This window comes from Galleria mellonella, unplaced genomic scaffold (genome assembly GCF_026898425.1).
Source record: "Galleria mellonella isolate WM207_F2 unplaced genomic scaffold, CSIRO_AGI_GalMel_v1 utg28, whole genome shotgun sequence".
NCBI classification, from domain to species: Eukaryota; Metazoa; Arthropoda; class Insecta; order Lepidoptera; family Pyralidae; genus Galleria; species Galleria mellonella.
This window is the reverse complement of record NW_026442064.1, coordinates 5183122-5204767: the sequence shown is the minus strand read 5'-3', so window position 1 is coordinate 5204767 and position 21646 is coordinate 5183122. Positions and strand designations below refer to the sequence as shown.

At 30.2% G+C, this 21646-nt stretch overlaps 1 protein-coding gene across 1 annotated transcript; it reads left to right on the top strand.

Annotated features, from left to right (window-relative positions):
* Positions 1-987: 987 nt before the first annotated feature.
* LOC113518958 (rho GTPase-activating protein 1-like) lies at positions 988-19417 on the top strand. Its single transcript, XM_026904000.3, has 10 exons — positions 988-1172; positions 1249-1359; positions 1441-1557; positions 3778-3899; positions 4999-5156; positions 6973-7290; positions 7816-8060; positions 8534-8734; positions 10700-10806; positions 11191-19417. The coding sequence occupies exons 2-10, from the start codon at positions 1311-1313 to the stop codon at positions 11359-11361; spliced, it is 1488 nt and encodes a 495-aa protein (XP_026759801.1). The 5' UTR covers positions 988-1172; positions 1249-1310; the 3' UTR covers positions 11362-19417.
* Positions 19418-21646: the final 2229 nt, after the last annotated feature.

Here is a 21646-nt window from a genome sequence, read left to right as displayed (position 1 = left end):
CTGAAGCCCCGCCGGTGTATATTGATAACGCGGGTGGGGTTGCCATTCCATTATCACCCATAAAAAAATGATGAGCTCGGGGGAGGGGGGGGGGAAGGGATTGTTAGTAATGGAGACTCAGAATGCAATTGTTAGCAATGTACCCAACCAGGTCGACCTCCTCGCGGTTCCCCCTGGAAACTATCATGGTTAATTCCTGATTAATTCATCATGATAGGCTAATTGACCTATTTTTATTCTCATCTATCACCCTTCACTGATGCTCCGCCAGCGTATCCCGTTACCGCAGGCGGGGTTACCATTGTATATTCACTCATCAAAAAGAAAAAAAATGATGAGCTCTAGAAACCCTCGTAATTAGTTTCTGGACGAATCATCATGCAAAATTTATATATTTTCATTATACCTTATATATGTTATACAATAAATAATATATTATTATATTTATATATAAAATGATATCTTCTATACGGTCCAGCTTGATATAAATTTAATCCTGTTTCTCGAGTGCTACCTATTGAGTGGTGGCCCCACTGAAAATCAGCGCTGTAGTACCACGCTGCAGCTTGCGCTGAGTGGGGACCATTTCAGTTACTACCACATAATTATTAGTTTAATGTATAATATTGTAATTAATATTGTTGTTTGTGACTAAATAAATGATTTATTATTATTATTATTACTTCAAAAAGAAAAGAAACTTTCTGAAAGTGAAATTTTTTTAATAAATCAGTTTCTTAGGTACCTATTACAGACATAGTGGTATCTATTTAAAAAAGTATGAAATATTCGATATAATTCTCATTTTAAATCAAAGATTCAAAAACACGGTCTATTAGCCATTTTTTAAACTCAGAACTGCGACTATAGCTACTAACATAGCTATTATAATTTATCTGTGGTCGCAATATCCACCACCCATAGGTAAACGATAGATAGTCGATTTTTTTTTTATTTCATAGATTAAGGAAGAATCGTAACTCCAACACAAATAAAAAAAAAAGTACTTGTGTTTGCCAAGTTGCCAACTTTTGCTTTGGCATTTGTTCGTTTTGCAATTGCAATTGAAAAGAAAATAAACCTATGAAAACTTCAGTGCATGCTGTTAAATTAATTTAAATAGAATGTTTAAACGCTGTCATTAATTAGGACGCCAATTTGTGTGTCAATGTGTATGTTGCAAGCCTCTTGTCTTGTTTGTGAGTGCGCAAAGGAAGTGACATTTACATTTTGGTTTACATTTTACAGAAATCTAGTGATAACAGTGGGCCGGACTTCCAACCAAGTTGTTGTAATAGTGCGTTTAAGATATGGAACCGGACCATCAACCAAAACTAAGTCCAATCAGGGCTTTTCAAGGTATTTAGCGATTAAGACACTCGCGACGTATATGAGTTGTTTGTTAGTGACTAAATAATGTACCTGTTATCATGTTCGCAGTACTTCACGGACCGAGCCTAGAAGCTGAAGAGGCAAATACCAGCCTTTCGGAGTACCATGACTATGAGCCCAGGTTGGAGTTTGATGACTCTGAGCTTACTCAAAATTCATACCTAGGTAAGTATCTATTTACATTGTTTATATTATATTAATGAAACAACCTTACAACAAAATAGTAAATAAACTACATATATATAGGGTCTCTATGCAACTGTTTCACAAAAACAACTTTTTTATCAATGTGTCTCTAAATTGATACAAAAATATGTTTCAAAGTACAAGATAAACAATGCATAATGATGCTTATCTTTACTAAACAGAGTGAATGTGCTGGTTTACAACCAGTTAATGTTGTGATCTTAACAAATCATTTTTATAAAAGGAAAAATTTTATTATTTAAAAATTTCACTGCAATGTTGAAAAATAAAGTGTCATGGCTTTTATGTCTTTATATTATGAAATTCTTTTACAAAAAGTCTCAATAATTGCCATTTTTACACTTGGACACTGGGAAGACTTGTGTTTAGTAGTGGACAATTAAAGGCTGATATGATCTTATTCTATATAAGGAAATGCCAGTCATATTCTGATGTTTATATTTTCTGTCCATTGATTAAAGAGTATGACAAAAGCATTTCTAGTCATATTGGCTGAAAATATGAAAGAGTACTAAAAAAATAGTAAAAATATTAGTTATGTTGAGGCTGCTCACATAATCCTGGAATGTGAGGCTGCGGCCCATCAATGTTTAGAAATCCTTGGATCGGTGAGGTCACTCCATGAGGCCTGTAAAGAACCCAGGAAGTTTCTGCACTTCTGGGCGGAGCTAGGTTGGCGGTACTAGCCACGACTCATACACACAACGGCCTAAATGAGAGGCTAAGCGTGGAAAATAGAGTCCTTTTCACATTCACATTCAATATTAGTTCATGACCTAAGCTGGCATAAACCTTGTTTTCGTCTTTTAGTATTATTGTAGTAAAACTATTGAATTATAACTTTTATATTGAATTATAGTAAAATTTAATCAAGTCTTGGTGCTTTATGTACAACATTTAGTTGAAAAACTTATTGAAAACTATTTTATTCATGATTGAAAATATACCAAGAAAATAAAATTTACAAAAAGTAGTGATACTTTTTGTAAATGTTTATGCACACATCCACATATGCTAAAATTCTTTGGCCTGTAAATTATTATCATCACTGGCATTGGTCATCAAATTATAAACAGGAGTGTAGGATAAATTAATCTTGTTATTTAAATATTAAGAACCTCTTTCTTTACTATTAATAGGAACACTTATAAGAATACTTATTACCGTTTTAAGTAAAAATATTTGAGCAGTGGTTGGTGGGCTAGCACTTTGACTTTACTTTGATTTCTATGTGATTATAGACATAAAATGTATTTTTGTTTTTAAATAATTGAAAATAGCCACTATTTTAATTAATACATTAATATCAATTTATAAGTAACAGTGTATATTTATATAATATCAGAAAAATAATTCTAAATTCTAATTTATAAATTGACTTGATGTGGGAAATTTTTATTTTAATTATTTTCTACACCGAGAAAAAAAATGTATTTTATTTTGATTTAAAAAAAATGTCAGCGGAATGTCAAATTAGCTAACTAAATTTTGATATATACTTGATGCTTTATCTATATCATGTAAGCAGATAAATTAAATTAGATGAAATGAGCTGTTTTACTTGAAAAATGTTTTTAACAAAGTATGGAATATATCAATATAATTACATTTGTATGTCTTATTAATAAATAAGTAGAGTCTCAGTAGAGTATAATAAAATTATTTGTCTTTTCATTACTACAATGTTAATACATTTACTTTTAGGTACAAAGTTGCTTAATCGATAAATATATTTTTCCTAGGGTAACAATAGTTTTCATTCATTCATATATAAATACTTTTTTATTATAGGCCCCAATGTCATCAAGTTTAAAAGGCAATTAGGGCACTGTGAGTTAAGTGATAATTTGTATCACTGACTTGTATCGAACCTTTCAAAGTGCTTGTGCAATATACACTTTGTTAGTGAGCTTTTAAAATATTTTTATTAAATGTTTAGTTTGTATTTTACTTGATATTATCAAATTTTGTAATAATAGATTAACAGATTCAGAGTACTAGAATAAACTTTTTAAATTTTAATTCTATTAACAGACACTAAAGATTATTCATTAAAATAAAATGTTTATTTTCTATATGATTTAAACTTAATATTATTATCATCTAATTTCTACATTCATATATTGGACAAAAAAGATCTTTATGACTTTAGAACATTAAACTGTTTTTATATTTAAGCTCCGTTGCCTCCTGAACTCATGGATTTACCAGACTATCTTTTGCAACGTTCTGCAAGTGATGGAACCATTGAAGAAAACTTTGAAGCAGAACTATCCAGAGGGCCAGAGGTCTATGCTGAGGTTGGTATAAGTAATTTTTTTATACCATGAAGGTGCCACACTAGCATACACCCTGTCTGTTGGTAAATGGTCACTGTAGTCTATAGATGCCTGCAACACTAGTAGTCGACCCTGTAGAAATCTTAATATTTTTTTTTGCGGAACCCAATACTGTAGTCTCTAGGAGAAACTTCTGCGGGCTTAACCACATTCTATAGTCTGAAAAACTATATACTTTACGTGACCATTTACTTTCAAGCATATGATGATGAATTTCTTGTCAGTGACGAGCGGTACGATGATAAAAGGTGGCTGTGAGTATCATTTTAAACAATTCCTCAAAATATAATCTGTTCTACAAATTGTAGAATAAACAAGTTAATAAATATTGATAATTACGTCTGACGCTTCTGTGGTAACCGAATAAGAATTCACCACTCAATTTCACCCTTAGGATATCATAAAAGACAGTTTACAGATTAAGACTCAGCATAGCAATATGAGGAAAAGAAAACTTGAAACCCTATATTAAGCCGTCTGGCCCATGTGAAATCGAATAGAAGCATTTTGAGATTAATCGTGACTAGAATATTATTGGATTGTTACAGATAGTATGAATATATATATTATTTCTTACATAATCATCTTTTACCACACCGGAAATCCTCTTATTGAATAAGATTCGTTCCCATTAGTGGTATGTTGATCAGTTGTTGTAAGTAAAGTTTAGTCTTCAATCTATAATACTGTGTATTTATTAATTTGAACTTTAGTAAACAGTATAGGAAAGTGTTCAAGGTGAAATTGTGTACCAGCTTATCTTTTGAGATGAAATCAATTTCAAAATAAATTCTATTTAATTAGTATGTGATGTTTTTATGACTTTATTGTAGGAAGGAATATTGGTGAGTAGAGTTCAAATTAGCCAGATTCAATAAAGTGTTAGTTACTATAATTTTTTAAAGGTAATTTAAATCTCTAGACAAGTGTCGAACAAATAAATTTGTGAATAAATGTATGTTGGCATGTCTATGAGATAGAATGAGATTCAAGATGTGATTTGTTCTTTCATATGTGTCTTATAATGTAAACGTGCTACAAAGTTTTAGTTTTTACACAGATAGCGACATCGTCTCTTGACGACGACTCCTTTGCCGAGCTTAACGGTACAGGCTTGGTGGAAGTGGTCGGTGACGACGAGATTGGACGTCGGATCATTGTAGTATCGGCCTGTAGACTTCCGCCCAGGGAAACCTTGCACCAGGACAGACTATTGAGGTCAGTGTTTTAAGCAGAGCTAGATTTACCAAAAGGTAATGTAGGCCACGGTCTATAGGTCATAAATGTTAGACGACTCTCGCTTACGCTTTTATTCGCTCATACCAACATTGTATAATCCGATTTTTTTTCATCCGTTTATATCCGTATTAACTTTTGTCCGCAACTTTATACGCGTGGATTGTGGTAGTAAACAGAAACAATAAGACGGGGTACTTCTAGATGTTGTATCAAGAAAATGCATAAGGTTTTTGTTAGGTCTTCAGGAACATAAATGTGATAACCGCATCTATTTTGATGCAGTTGTTTTTGAGTGATGTCGGAACAAATATACAGATAAACAAAAAATTTTATGACTTTCAATCAGTTTTTCTAAAATATCTATAGACATCGGCAAGTATGAAATTATAACTTCATTATTTACTAGCTTTTACCCGCAACTTCGCCCGCGTGACCGGGTTATGTTCACTGACCGCGACAAAAAGTAGCCTATAACTTTCTCCATCCCATATAGTAAGTAACTAAATTTCAAAGTAATTGGTTAAGGCATTAAGACGCTGACAGATAACAAGTAAACAAACTCCCTTTCACATTTATAATATTAGTAAGAATTAAATATAGATTTGGTATTCTATAACGAAATCGAAGATCGTAATAAAATACGGAATAATATAATAGACGTATAAATAAGGATAAAGAATGGCTTCCCGTAGTTGTTCCTTCGTCCATCAAGTATTAAGTATCGTAAACTTACTGCGTCAAAAATAGGTAGGACGTATTGAAGGCCAAAGTATACGTCATCATGAGAACATAATAACTGTTTTTTTTTATTCAGTCCCTTCTTCAGGATTTCAAAAAGTTATAATTGAGTGGCTTTTATCCGAACCTAAAAACTGGTATATGTTTGATCAAATTCCGCCAAGCAAATGATAAGGTACATCTTGACCTTTCCATTGTATGTATACACATAGAAGATAGATTTCTTTGTTGATTGGACGGTCACAATGATTAATCAACATCGATGAAACTGATATTGGTTTAAAAATATTAGATTTTTGTACGTAAGTTCCTTGTATAATTCACTATAAAGAATTTTCTAAATATTGTGAGATAGGAAGTAAATGATTACATGCAACTAATGCTGCGAGTAACAATAATTAATTATTAATGTTATAATGCATACTTCTGAGAAACAACGATATTGTATGCACAATATCATTGTTTCTCAGACAACTGATGGAGAAAAGACCTCTATTTAAAAAAAAAAAAAAAAAAAACTATATCCATTCTAGAATAGATTATTTGCAAATTCTGGAATCTGCATTAGATATTACAGTAGATTCATACGTACTCTCTGTTATTTTTGGCTTCATGAGCAATCCCATTAATAAATCAAGGTTTTAAATGTTTGTTTCCATTTCAAGGTGTTGATACGCAAGGCGATTTATCGTGTTGTCTTTTATAATACAAGTAAATATAATATTAATATTCATTTTGCATGTCTCAAAAGTAAAATAGTAAAGTATTTTTATATACCACAAAAGTAGCAAACAAGCATACAGCCCGTTTGATTATAAACGGTTACTGTAGCCTATGAACGCCTGCTATACTAGGGATTTTTTCATCCTGATCCTGGGTATTTCAGGTAGAGTTTCGGTTCCTAAATTGCGAAAACCGAGAATAGAACTAGAAATTTGGTGTATTTTTTGTACGAGCAAAATATATTACTTTTTTGGTCGATACAAACATGGTATGTTTATGAAAACTTCACTGAATGGTGTTAGTATTTCATAATTTTTTTATTTATTTCTTTTAGGTACCTGATGTTCACGCTTGATAAATATGTAGAACAGGACTACAGTGTTGTCTACTTACATTGTGGGCTCAACAGTAATAACAAACCACCCCTTTCATGGTTATGGAAAGCGTACAAAGCATTCGACAGAAAATATAAGAAAAATCTTAAGGCGTTATATTTAGTTCATCCGACCAACTTCATAAGGATCGTGTGGCAAATGCTGAAGCCGGCTATAAGTGTAAAGTTTGGCAGAAAAATGATGTATGTTAATTACTTACACGAACTACAACAATATTTAAACTTGGACAAACTTTGCATTCCGGAACCAGTGCTCGAGTGAGTATTTCTTTAAATATGCTTCTAATATATCTGTTGTCATAAGTTTGTTATATTCCTCTAACATAACTACCTATATTTTATTAGAAGATTTATAAGTATCGGTTGTCGAATACAATCGACAATTGATCGATTTAATATGGCCACAGTTAATCCATGTCTTTTCTAATTAATTCGCTTTTGTTGACACGATGCATTGTCAGTCACATTCTTAAATAGGCATGAGTGTTTTAATTATTATCTTCTTGAATAAAATGATTTTAGGTAAACAATATTTTTTTTTTACAAATTACGTCACATATAAATTATAAAGTGACGTGAGTGTTACTCAAACATGTTGTCATTCCAAAAGGCGTATGGTTTTGTCTTTTAACTCCATTCTCATAAAATTTACTGTCATATCTTACCTTTATAGACAAAGACCTGTATAAGATAGAAATACTCATACCAGATATCTTCGTATACGCAAAGGTGGTCGCACAGCTATGACCATATTATTTATTACCACTTATTATTATTTAACAGATATGACAAGCTACTTCTGTCCAAGAACCCTAAAGCGGCAGAGATCGCTCGGCTGCAGTCTCAGCGAAAAGAAACATTACCAGACCAAAGTGACGTTAAGTCTATACCCAAAGCAAGCCTTTCGCCACCCCCTACCCAGCAGTTCGGCGTGTCACTACAATTTGTTAAAGAGAATAACGCCAATATGGTAGACTCGATACCGCCTGTGGTCAGACAATGCGTTGAGTTCTTATCGCAACCGGACGGTGAGATAACATTAATTGCCCAAGTTGTTGATTTTATGAGTCATTGTCCAATGTTGGTTTTGAAACGACATTAGAATAATAACGATTGTGACGTAAGAATGACGTAAGACGATCGTGAGGAGCTGTTGTCTGTTTCAGTAGAACGTAATTGAAACGTAAACAAATGAATAAATCATCAGACTAAAAGACAGTTGGCCGATGTCCAATAGTAGCGAAATGAAAAATCAATTAATTGATTAATTTTGTATGTGTTTCTGTGATAATTTTAACAAAAGTTGATTTTTTTCATTTAATTGTAATGAAGTTCTTTACACCAGATATACAAAATTAAGATTGTAGTACATAATTTTAGTGATACAGAAGGCGATCTTATCGTTAACCTATCCCTTTCATACAACATTTGGGTAGATAGAACTGTTTAGCAATGGTAAATGAATGACTAAAATAATAAAATGGTAATGTGACTGTTACAGCTTTGGAAACTGAGGGCTTATTCCGTCGTTCGGCCAACATATTGGTTATTAAAGAACTACAGCGCGCTTGCAACAAAGGCGAGACGATATCATTCAGAAATGATCCCCACAATGCAGCAGTATTGTTAAAGACATTCTTAAGGGATTTGGAAGAACCTCTCATGACCTTTGATCTATACGATGAGATACTGAAATTCCAGAGTATGTAACACTTTTAAGGTTATCGCAGTTATAGATATACTATATGCATAAATGACTGGCTCTCACTATTATTAGTTTATTTGAGCACGCTGATAATTCGAACCTAATTGCAAGGATCATGGTCACAATGTAACTAATGAAGTAAATAAATAATTGTGATAAGAGTCCGTCAGTTGTGTAATCTTTTATATATATATATATATATATATATATATATATATATATATATATATATATATATATATATATATATATATTAAGATCTATTGTTTTAAATTTAACTTGCCATTTAGTTAATGTATTATAATTCTACCCAACTATCGAAAAACGCGTAATTTGTTTTGAATGTATATATGGCCAGATATATTTATACACCTACATACTTGTTAACGCGATTTATAGCCTTAATGGATTGATACATTTTCATAACTGGAACGTTGTTAGAGTCGTTTTAATTTATTAGACTGCTAGAGGCTACATAATGATAGTATAAAATAAGGATATATATGGCAGTGGTAAATTTCGAAAAACTTGACTTGGAAAACTTAAATATTGTGACTTTTAAATAGCCTAGGATTTATATTACGATCTAATCGAAAGTAATAAAAGCTATGTCTATAGACATGAATACTCCTATAATAAACGGACAGAATATACTGAATACATGGCACTTCTCATATGTTAGCATTCTATAAAATACAATTCATAACTTTCATATGTTGTTCAAATAGACTTGTTTACAAGCACTTTTAAATTGTCATATTTTTTTAATCTATTACTGCAAGGGGTACGTCAAATTCACACTTTTAATTGCATATTTTTTAAACAATCTAATTACCAAATTCATACTTCTATAAGTCTGATGTATATGAAGCATGTAATTATGCAATTTAATTCGGTACACACACACACACACACACACACACACACACGCACGCACGCACGCACATCACCGTACTCTCCATAATTAACTCTGTCAACATTTACTTTTTCCATTGTTACTTATTCACATTGTCAATAAGTGTTGTTACTTCTATGCTCACATTTGTCTTCTTAGTAAACTATATTTGAATAAAATGGTACATCACGTGTTATATTATATGTATAAAGACTTACTACTGTTACAAAGTATTTAATGTAAACAAATTATTTGTTCGCGTGACTGTATGTTGAGTGAACAAGATAAGTAGTGCCATATGTATTTCTCTATTCGAAATGTTACATGTATATTAAATTTCATAATCGGAGGAGACATTATGGCACCAAAAGTTAACAAATTAATAACTCACTTTAATGAATAAATGAGTATATTTGCGTTATACAATACAGGGAATAAACAAGACAATAAAGGTAATGATACAGTTGTATAAGTACAGTAAAGTGGTGTTATCAAGGAGTGATCATAATTTCAATTGTAGCAATACCACTTGTTAACTTGTCATTTCAAGTTATATAAAAAATAAAAACTGTCATGGTTACTACACAATGTAGTAGAAATATATGTACAATCAGTATATAAGTTTGTTTAAACTACAAATTGATGAACCAAGCTTTTTTTTTACCAAAAAACTCATCATAACTGCGTATCGGTGAAGCAATGAAATTTTTTATTAGTGTCTACTCATAAAATTCGTTTCAGATAATAATAGTCGGATTACTATTATTATATTACTAGTTTTTACCCAAGAATTCGTCCATGTGACCGGGATACAGTAAAAAGTAGCCTACATCCTCTGTCGCATGTAGTATGTGTGTTTCATAGTGATTGTTTAAGCTGCTAAGGCGCTATGAGATAACAAAGAAACGAATAAACTCACTTTCATGTTAATAATATTAATAAGGATGACACTGACTGCTAAGGCCTTTTGTTATTATTTTTTTACATAAAATTGTTTCAATATTCATAGCGGCCAGTTCCAATCATACTGTGAATTTATATATTTAAATCAATTGATATGATTCCAGCATGGTCCAACCGGGAAAAACCGAGGCAGGTGAAGATATTGATTCTGGAAAGGCTGCCGTTAGATAATTACAAATTGCTGAAATATATTATTCAGTTTTTATGGAAGGTATAGTGACAATTATGTGATGTATTTTAATTTAATATGTTAATAACCAATAATGACTTGAAAAGTTCAAGTATTTCTGTAATTATATCAATATATTTTAATTTTTTTAATCTGCTTGCAATGAAAATATTTTGGAATATTTTTTTTAACAAGTTTTGTTAATAAGACTATTTTGACAATTTTACTTACAACTTTATTTTAATTTTACTGAAACAAAATATTAAGAAAAAAATAATAGTAATACAATATTTACCGCATTATTACGTTATTTATCAAATGAGTAATAATAAATCAATATCAATATATATTAATTTAGTTTTATCACATATTTAATAAGTTGAGCCTATCGTATGTCTTTATAATAGTATCTTTTACCTTTAACAGGTGCAAGATAGGAGCTGCCTGAATAAAATGACTAGCAGCAATCTCGCCGTTGTGTTCGGCCCGAACTTGGCATGGCCACCGAACGGGCAGATGTCGCTGCAAGCTATCGCTCCCATTAATGCATTCACCGACTTCTTATTGGAGAATCAAGAGTCTATATTCATTATTTGAACACAAACATCACCGGACGTATACCTTCCAAAAAGTAAGACCCCTCCGACTCATATAGAGACGGCCGCGGAGCATAACAAGACAAAAGTGAAAAAGTCTCGCGACTGTCATTGTATATGAATTATGAATACAGGTAATATCCTCACGAAATATCTAATGTTTGTACCTGATGTCCTTAGAGAGTGATCAAAGTTTAAAGCTAATAACACACTAACGTCTTACGATGCGCTGGTAGTCATCCGGTTTGTTAGATGAAATGTTACGACACTGTAATGTGTCTTAAGTACTAATAATAGTACCTATTTTTTTTTTTTTTACTTGACATTATTAAGAGTTATTTGTAGGGATGCCTTTTAATGAAATTAAAATTATTATCAAATGAACTTAATCTACTTTGATTGTCGTCCACATCGACGGTTGTTCGTCAGACTTTGTAGATATCTATGCCGGCGTAACCGAGAAGTTAATTACATCAAACAGTAAACATGCAGCGCGAAAGACTAATATGTAAGATTTTAGTCAAAAGCGCTCAAATTTAGTATAAAAAAAAAGATATACAAAAAGAAGTTTGATTCTAAAGTGGCGTTCATTTAACTTTGTCACTAATAGAATATAATAGATTATAAAAAAAAATCGATAGTGTTCATCCAGAATAATTTGAATATCGACCTTAATTAATAGAGTCGATATGAAACTTTATGGAATCGATTATAATCTTAATTGACGATTTAATTGTAAATGACCCTTGATAGTATTGTTCCAGTACTTGCTATATTGTACAGATATTTCATGTGATTGATCATATAATCTATTATTAGATTATTTGCGCTTAAATACTATATATGCCAATCCACAAGACATTGGTATGTTTTTAGCTGTACTGTTGTAAGGTAGATGCCATTTAATACAAATAATTGTTAATACAGCCCATATTAATGTAATGTATTATTATTAAATTATATTTAATGTTTTAGATTAAGAGAAATAGAATTATATTTGTAACGCCAAATGCGAACTATCGTGTAATTATTTATATTGTACTTTGATGTTATACAATTTTAAATATGAAATTTAACATTGAAATATGGTTTCCATTACTAAATCTCGCAGATGTAATATCGAAGTATAATATTACTTAAAGTATAATTTGTTTTAATCGAAATTTAACCAATATGTTATGTCTAATTAGGTTATATAACTCGCTGAGTTGTAAAATCTCGTCGTGTATAATATCGCATACAAATTTTATTAATTACCTTAATATAAGTTTTTTTTTAATATAAATTGGTTATTATCCAACAACTACATTACGTACACATAGTTGTACACAACTATTGTTGTACAATATGTGCGTAATGAAAATGAAACTAACAACAATAGATAACATATATGAATTATAAGGATTCGTTCAGTATGTACTGTACCCAAATCTTCATACCGAACTTATTAGGTGGATCAAAAATCGTAATGATCATTATTTTTTTTTACTTAACCACTACAAATATAATAGAACACTGGTAAAATGGTAGTCTGAAATGATTGATATAGGTCTTTATAAACAACAAACTTTATTTGGTGAAATTATTTTAAACTTTTTTATCTCTTTTTTTTAATTGAATGTGTCGGTGTGAGTATATAGAAAAAAAAAACAGTCATTTTAATGACAAACAAATACGGAGTCTTTATTTATTTATACTTTTTTTATTTACTATAGTATTTTTTCGGTCTAATATAACGAGATAAAGTCAGGGCCATTATATTAATTTATAACGCATATTAAAAATTTTTGTTTCCAATTGTTCCCAATTGAACGAACGCTATATTGTCGCTTGTGCTTGTATATTGACAGTTCTAGGTCTTTCTTCACAATCTTTCAGCCACTAGAACTAGATGAAGACCACCCAGATCAGAATGTATAATACAGACTTCGAACTTCCCACCCAATTCTTGTTACTATAGTACTCTTACTATGAATGTATCCCCTATTTATTCCACTTCACATAACATTTCTATTCTTTCTATACTCCAACGGCCAGGAACGTATACTGCTAGTGCATCTTTTTCTTCAATGAGTCCTCAAGTAATAAAAAAAAAACAGACTATTCGACGGAGTATGCCTTCTACTTCTGGCTTTAACCTCTTAACTGTTTCTTTTCTTCCTGTTAGGGAAATGTGGAATTATACATTCGGAATACCTATTAAGCGGATACAAAATATTAAATAGGACGTTGCAAGAAAATACGAGTACAGACTCTAAAGCGAATCTATTTATTAATTTACTTTTTTATACTTATCTTGGTGTATGTAGAATAATATTATTTCTACATTTGCGTATCAGTATTTCTTAAAACACATGTAACAATTTGTAATAGCTACTGAACGCGGAAACAACGAGAAATGTAGTTACTATTAATTGTGAATTACTCCAATGTGTTTTCTTTGGGTTTGCATTGCATTTTTAAAAATTATTCGCGCGATTTCATTTTTATTTATTACGTTTGCCGCCTCTACGTGTATGTGTGTGTGTTTTTGTAGAGTTATGTTTTAAATTCAATTAAGCTTTATTATCGTCCTGCCAAAATGAAAGTTATTGACGGTACAATATAATTATTCTAAACCTTAATATTATAATAGTGTATGGTTTGTTTTAATTCATTTTATCTAGATTCATAAGAATTATGGGATAGGTATGTTAGTGCAGATATCCATTGTATCAGTTACTGACTTTAAATTCGAAATGGAGTATGGGTGCCGATTCTGTACTTGTGTAAATCGATTTTAAGTTAGTTGACGCGGCACCACGACTGTCTTTAATGAGGTTAGAACAGTTACACAATCTCTTTACTTGACCCTTGTCTCCCTAGACAAGTGATAAACAAATTTATTGATGGGCACGTTTTTCTTAGCGTTCGTATGAGAAAGAATGTATATCGTGTTCTACCTCTTGCATGTGGTAGCGATGACGTATACACAACTTGTCTAGAGGGACTGGCGTGCTTTATCGCAACCACGTAAAAGTGTAATAATATATATCGTCAATGCCATGATGTCATATCAAAGCATTCTAATGAACGGCAAAAATATTCATAGTAACAAATCCTAGTTTTTGTATGATTGGTTAAGGGGAATTATAAATATATAAAAAAATATATATAACACTGTTGATAGGTAAAGAACGCCTTACGGTGTTAAGTCCGCCATATGTACACATGTATATTAATATTTAAATGAATAAATTGTAAAAATAAATGAGCATTCTATCGCAAAGATATATATTAATTTACTATTTTCTAGCAAATTCATCATAAATAATAAAATGAGAATAAGAATTCTTCGTGACATGTACCATTAAAAACTGACTGATAGAAATTACTGGATCTGACTTATTGTCATCAGTGTTTAATGTTGATGACAAGTGATAAATATAATACAGGACGATCAATGTAAATAGATAGTGATTATTTTCAATATATATATATATCCCAAATGATAATCATTTACGAATTTATGTTTTTTGTATTACCACTGAACTGCAGATCTGCGTTTATTTATATGCAGTGCTTATTATGTGGATGGATAATGACGAGTCAGGAAAAAGTCTTTTATAATTTTTTTTTATTACATTTCATAAGTTAAACGTACGCACCTAGATATTTTTTTTTCTGTGGACCAAACATTTTTACATAAATTTGTAGGTATAATGTGTCAAATTTTTGGAATAATTATTATAACTAAAAATGTAAATAAAAATATTTGCATTATTAATGCCAAGTTAAAAATTTGAACTTTCGTGGCAGTTATTATAGAAGGAAGTACTGCGATGAAAATTGTCGTAAATGAACTGTTGAGGAAAGGGAAATTAAAATATTCGGGAACTTATCTAACCACCAACACTCTAAATCCGTATCGTAATGAAAAAAAAAATCGAAAATGTAAAAAAAAAGAATTGGCTTCAGACCAGTTAGAGAAATTCAAATAGAGTTCATTTGTGTTATGAGTAATTGGGCATAATAGGTCGTTTATCCCTAATCTGAAAAAAAATTTCAAGTATACTTTTTTTATTTTTTTTTTTCAAGTAAACTTAAATATAAACACATTTTTTAATTTACCGCCCAGTATGGAATGCAATTTCATCTGACATTCAAATTCTGTAAATATTAATTTATAGAAATTTTGTTATTCTGTAAGTTGGCTATATCTTCACCAATATGAACAAGGCACATGCACCTACTTCCTTATCTTATTGAACTGCAATCGTGAACATGTTTATATTTTAACTGTTTTATGCGCGTATTAAACGACATTGAAGATAATATCAAAGTGTACATTTGAATGCATTTTGAATTTATATTTATTATTATTAGTTGGTCTGTTTGGTTTTAGTTGATCGGAACGGATCGACTGAAATCTAAATGAATTATCTATGTCCATAGATTTCGAACACTTAGGTATTTATAAAATGTAAATGGCTGGGCGGGTACAAATTTTCAGCATAACAGATGCAATTTCTTTATTATTATAAATTGGTTGGGAATACCCTATATTTATTTATTTGAATAAATTCTTTTTCTTCGAGTTCCACTCTTATTAATCTTTTTATATGACATAAAGGCAGTCTTAATTGCTCTTATCTTGTCATACCTCCAATAGCCTTGAAGCAACCGCTCTGAAGAGTGAGGTAATCTTCCAAACCAAACCACTCCCGCAGGTTCATCAGGCAGAAGTGCCGCCTTCTCCCGGCACCTCTTTTATCAGCAAGCTTACCTTGGATAATTAGCTGGATTACTCTAGTTATATATAGTTTATTCAAATAAATATAGAGTACTATATACCCTATAGGTTTATAATATGTCAATAATTTAAATATACAATCTATTCAAACAATATCTGGTCTAAGGATCTCGTCACCATCCAATCGCAGCGTATAGACCAAATCAAGGTATCAGCAATGAGAATTGCTGCATATTATTTTCAAACTAAATGCTTTAAAATGAGTCTATGAAGTATACCTAAGGTTTAGTAATTTCCAATCAAGCAACGGCTTGGCTGAGGGGAAAGATGGTAGTTCTGATGTGAACTACGATAATTACGTATATGAACTACAAAGAGCGAAGTTCAACTTCCCTTTAAAATTATAGAAGATGATAAATAATGTTCTAAATATAATTACGTATAATTAAGAAATTACTATTAGTATTTAAGTTTATATAGTAGACATGCGGAGGTAATTTACTATGTCATGGTAAACGTGTATACCAAAAATAACAATAGCTGTATGATTGTAATAGTATTATTAACATTGTCGAAACAAAGTTTAAAAATGTTAGGGGTTTTTTTAAGAATATTTAGTGGAAAATATCTTTATGATTTAGTTGTTAAGAATTTAACTAATATGTTCCTCGATTTGAGTGAATTGTCTATTATATTATCTTTAATATACTTGAAATTTATATGTTTTATAATCTTTAGGCTTATTGGAAAGTAAATCTTGCGTGTCAGAACACAAGAATTATTTTCTGTTGCAACGGAATATTTTCTCAAGGACCATTATGTAAGTAGTTTATCTTGAAATAATATTTATAATAATTGTGTATCACACTATTAAAAGCGTTCGTACTGAAAACTGTCAATATTAGAATTTTCTGTTAGTTTTCAGAACAATTTTTAAAATGTGAAATTATATTGAACTGAAAAGTTTATCACGTATTAGTAACTGTCACTTAATATTTCGATGTTGAAAATAATAGAAGATTAAAGGAAAATCTATATAATTCAGAGATATTGAATATTGTCAGATAATATAGAAATTGTTAGAATTCATTATGAACGCTCTTAATATACAATAGTCATCACGTCTTCCATACACTTTCAGTTTTAAAGTATTTCAAATTTGAAGGATGATTTACAGTCTTTATACTCATGAAATATATATATGTACATAAAAATACAATAGGAATTGAATGTACTCTTGACTCCATTCTAGAAAGGCTTTTAATTATTATAATGATAATGGAATGGTAATCCCGTCTGTATTAACGGTATACACTAGCGGGGTACCAGTGAGGGATGGAAAGTGAGAAGGAAAAGGCAGGTTAGTTAGCCTATTGTGATGAATACACCTGGAATCAACCACGACGGTTTTTAGGAGGATCACGTGGAGATTGACCCGACCTGACCTGATTATATACCCTATATTACTAGCAATGGGATCACTAGCATAATCCGCATTACTAACAATCCGTTTTCATTTTCGTCAGGTCGACCTCTTTGCGATTTCCCCTGGAAACCATTGTGTTCAATTCCAAGTGAATTCATCACGATGAGCTAACTGCCCTGCCTTTTTATTCTCACCTGTCATCCCTAACTGTTACTCCGTCAGCGTATACCGTTGGCGCAGGCGGAGTTTCCGTTCCATTATCACCCATTTAAAATATAGTGTCAATTTAATCTGTTGACTAAAACATTAAGGGTTAATGATTTCAGTTGTATAGTTTTAAAATTTTGAAAACCTATGAACTAACCAAGATTTACGTTGTTAGTAACAGAAATACAATTCGAATGAAACATTGCGTTGTAGGCAGGCTTTGAAGTTTTAACTCTTCCTAAAGCACAAAACTTATTGATAGAGGTTGAAACATAACTTGTGTTATGACGTCATTTAAAATTAAAGGCGTGTTCACAGTGACAAAATATGACAAAGCAAATAAACATTGGGTGTATGGCCTAACTGGATTGATAGTTTTCTCGATACATTTCTAAATATTTATTACTATATGTATATATATGAAGTAACAATAATAAAATATATTACAGACTATAAACTAAATTACGAATATATAAATACACACATATAACTGTACTATAAGTGTCTTTATAGACTGGTGTTATAATGTTTATTTCGTTTGTAACGCTTTATCTGAATATAACATTATGTACATAAAGTTATATTTAGATTCTATTGTATCTATACTCACAGGTGTATTGTGTGTGATAAATACCATCACAATTAAATTATAATCATCCAGAAATATCTTTGAGTATTCATTAATGTAAAAGTTTATATTGAGTCAGTTACTGATACCATACTCGAGAAAAATCATTGTAAATTGATCTGACAATTTCAATTAATGTTTATAGTTGTTATAGCTAGTGTGGGTTGTAGTAGTACAAATATTTGTTATGACTGCGTTTAGCGTTTACGTCGTGTGTATGTACTGAAAATGTAGCTGCGTCTCTAGTTGATTGTTTTGAAAATTCAGATTACAAACTCATCGACTTAATCATAACGTAAATTCATTGTACAGTTCAGACTAGCCACTCTGTCCGACTACTTCAACAAACTGCATGAGTCAGTCTTTTTGGTGCCCTTATACAGACGTATATAACTGACCTAATGTAAATTTACTTTTGATTTGAATACTCAAAGTATTCAGTGTAAGAGCTGCAGTTTCTCACTCTATATTAGCCATGTACTATTAATAATAATTGTAGTTTTCTATGTTTGTAAGTACAAGATGTAGTATGTATTGCAGTTCAAACTAGTTTTTAGGTTTTAGCCTGAAGATGAATGCATGTAATTTTTACTTTTCACTAAAAATGAAAAACCATATCACAAAGAGTATGGACTGGTGTTTCGTGTGTCAACCACGAATTTTTATTCTTAATTTGGCATTCCATTTAATACAAAATTAATTTATATTTAATAAATCTTCATAGCTATTTTTTATGTTAATAACTGAAGTGACGATGACTATGATGAATTATTTACAGACAACGAACTTATACCTATTTATTGTTCAATTATTTTTGTTTATTCCCAAAGGAGCTATTTTATATAATGAAAATCGACTATATTATTTATAATGATAATTAACTAAATTGTATAAAGAAGACAATTTTGCTTTATAAAAGCATTTTTAAGTGTTTCTTGAACAACCAATAAATGTAATTTTATTTAGACAGAAACTTGTATGTTTTAATGTAATAATAAATTGTTTAAAACTTTAATATATGATCTGTTAACAGACATTAATTATGTCAATAAAATTTGATAATTTTTTTTTGTTTTAGTTTATGGTATAAACATTATCTGACATCTCCTTATAATGTACTAAAATAGTATATCTACAATCAAGGATAAACAGTTAAATATTTAGGAAGACATTTTAATCAAAAGACTATATACATACACACAAATCTGTCACACCTGTCTCCCAAAATATTTACATATATAAATATGTTTAAAAAGACTTTTTCTTATATGACCAGTTAGTTAATTAAAAAAAAAGTATTTTTGTTTGTTTCCTATTTGTTGTTGCCATTACGATTAACAGCAATTAAAAATTAAAACATAATTTTATTATAATACCTTATGAGAAACACATCATACATTTTAAATTGTGATTTTTAAAATAATACGTTATTCATTATATGAGAAAACATATGAAAAAATTTAGTACTTTCTACAGAAAGTAATAATTTTTGTTGTTTGTAAATCCTGAATTTGATTGTAATTATCTTTCTTTCAGTCGTCGCTCCCTGATTTTTATAGTTTTTAATACCCTCATAATTCTTATAAAACACACTTATTTTGGGAGCTACATTATGGCTTAGTATTCCGAAATTCAACATAATTTAAAAAAATATTAAAATATCTTATTATTTTCGAGACTAATAAGATTAAATTTTATAATACTGAGGGCAAATGAGCATGCGGCTCACCTGATGGTAAGTGACTACCTCTGCCCATGATCACTCACAACACCAAAGACATTGCAGGTGTGCTGCCAGCTTTTTAAAAAGGAATATGCTTTTTTCTTGTGATGGTGTGGGATGTTGTTACAAATGAAACGAAGAATAAATGGATAAATTAATGTAATAAATATAATACAAAGTAACATGACAAAATATAAAACTAGAGAAAAGAAAATGTAGGAAAAGTAAAAAAGGCAACGAGTTTGTCACAACAACAAAATATTTAATAAATTGGTAAAACATCGACTGCTACATGGGAAATAAATACACCTTGAGCTGTCTTCGAAGGCACTTGGACTTGGATGAGTTTCCCACATTAAGTGTTATAGTATTCAATACTAAAAATAATGTTAGCAGTGTAATACTTGTTCAGCTGTTTTACTATGTTGGGATTTTTTTTACATTATTTAAACATTAAAGAAGTTTATTGAGTTTCTGGACTCAGAACCTTAATTGCAGTTTGAAAGTAGGCTATTTTTCAACATTTGGTGATGATAGGAACAAACTAAAAAGTGTTTAGTTTTTGGCAATCCAATATCTTATTATGGATTAGATATTTACTGCCGATTAGGGAAATATAGGTAAGTATTTATACCAAAATAATACCTAAGCTGGTAATTATAAATAATACATAACCTGATTATTCTACCTAAAGTGCAACCCATTCTTTTTTTAAGTTTGATAAAAATGGCATATATTTAGGCACCAATCTAGTTATTTAATTTTGAAATTGTCTTCTAAATATGGATAAGATCCAATTTATCACAACTAAGTAGTAATAATTAGGAGAACCATTTGTAAAAGTGAGTTCTTTTGAAGCAAGTAGGTATGAAAAGTTATTTTATTCTATATAAGTATTTACAGATACTATTACTTTAATTCATTCAACTACGCAGGTACTTAAATTCTATATTTAGTTATTTACATATTACTGTTTGTATATGTAGATATTAAGGAATATTATCTAGGACCTTATTTGAAACTACTAAAAACAAACGATACAAAATTAAATGAAATATTAACCAAAAATAAAATGTTAACTAGATAATAGTAATTATTATTTGTAATGTTCGAAAAATTATAGACAAGCAAGATAAAGTACCTACTTTCTTTTTAATTCCACTGTAGGTAATGTGTAGTCACAAACAAGTGAAAGGCATGCATCATAGCAGGTAGGTTGTGTGCGTTTTTCGACCTACATTTAGATGGTATGCATGGTATAAGAAGTATATTTGCTAAAAGTACGACATTTCTTTATTAATTCTATATTAACATACTATTATTCATAATTTTATTATATTAAACAACAATTTTATTTTCGGCAATAGTTAAAAGAATAAAAATAAAAAATAATTTCATGTAACTGGCAACATACATGAAAAATTTGTGTAGCGGAAGACATTAAAATTAATAATATAGTTCATATTGACCATACTTTTCAAATATATTTTTTATTCTACATTATCGTAGTTGTAATTTTTTATAGGATTAAAATAAAATATCAAAAATAACTTAAATTATTTTTAATATA

Excerpts from the sequence above, each read along its gene's own strand:
- LOC113518958 (XM_026904000.3), top strand. The coding sequence starts at position 1,311 with ATGGAACCGGACCATCAACCAAAACTAAGTCCAATCAGGGCTTTTCAA. Across the intron at positions 8,735-10,699 it reads TGAGATACTGAAATTCCAGA|CATGGTCCAACCGGGAAAAA; the intron begins GTATGTAACACT and ends ATATGATTCCAG. Across the intron at positions 10,807-11,190 it reads TTATTCAGTTTTTATGGAAG|GTGCAAGATAGGAGCTGCCT; the intron begins GTATAGTGACAA and ends TACCTTTAACAG.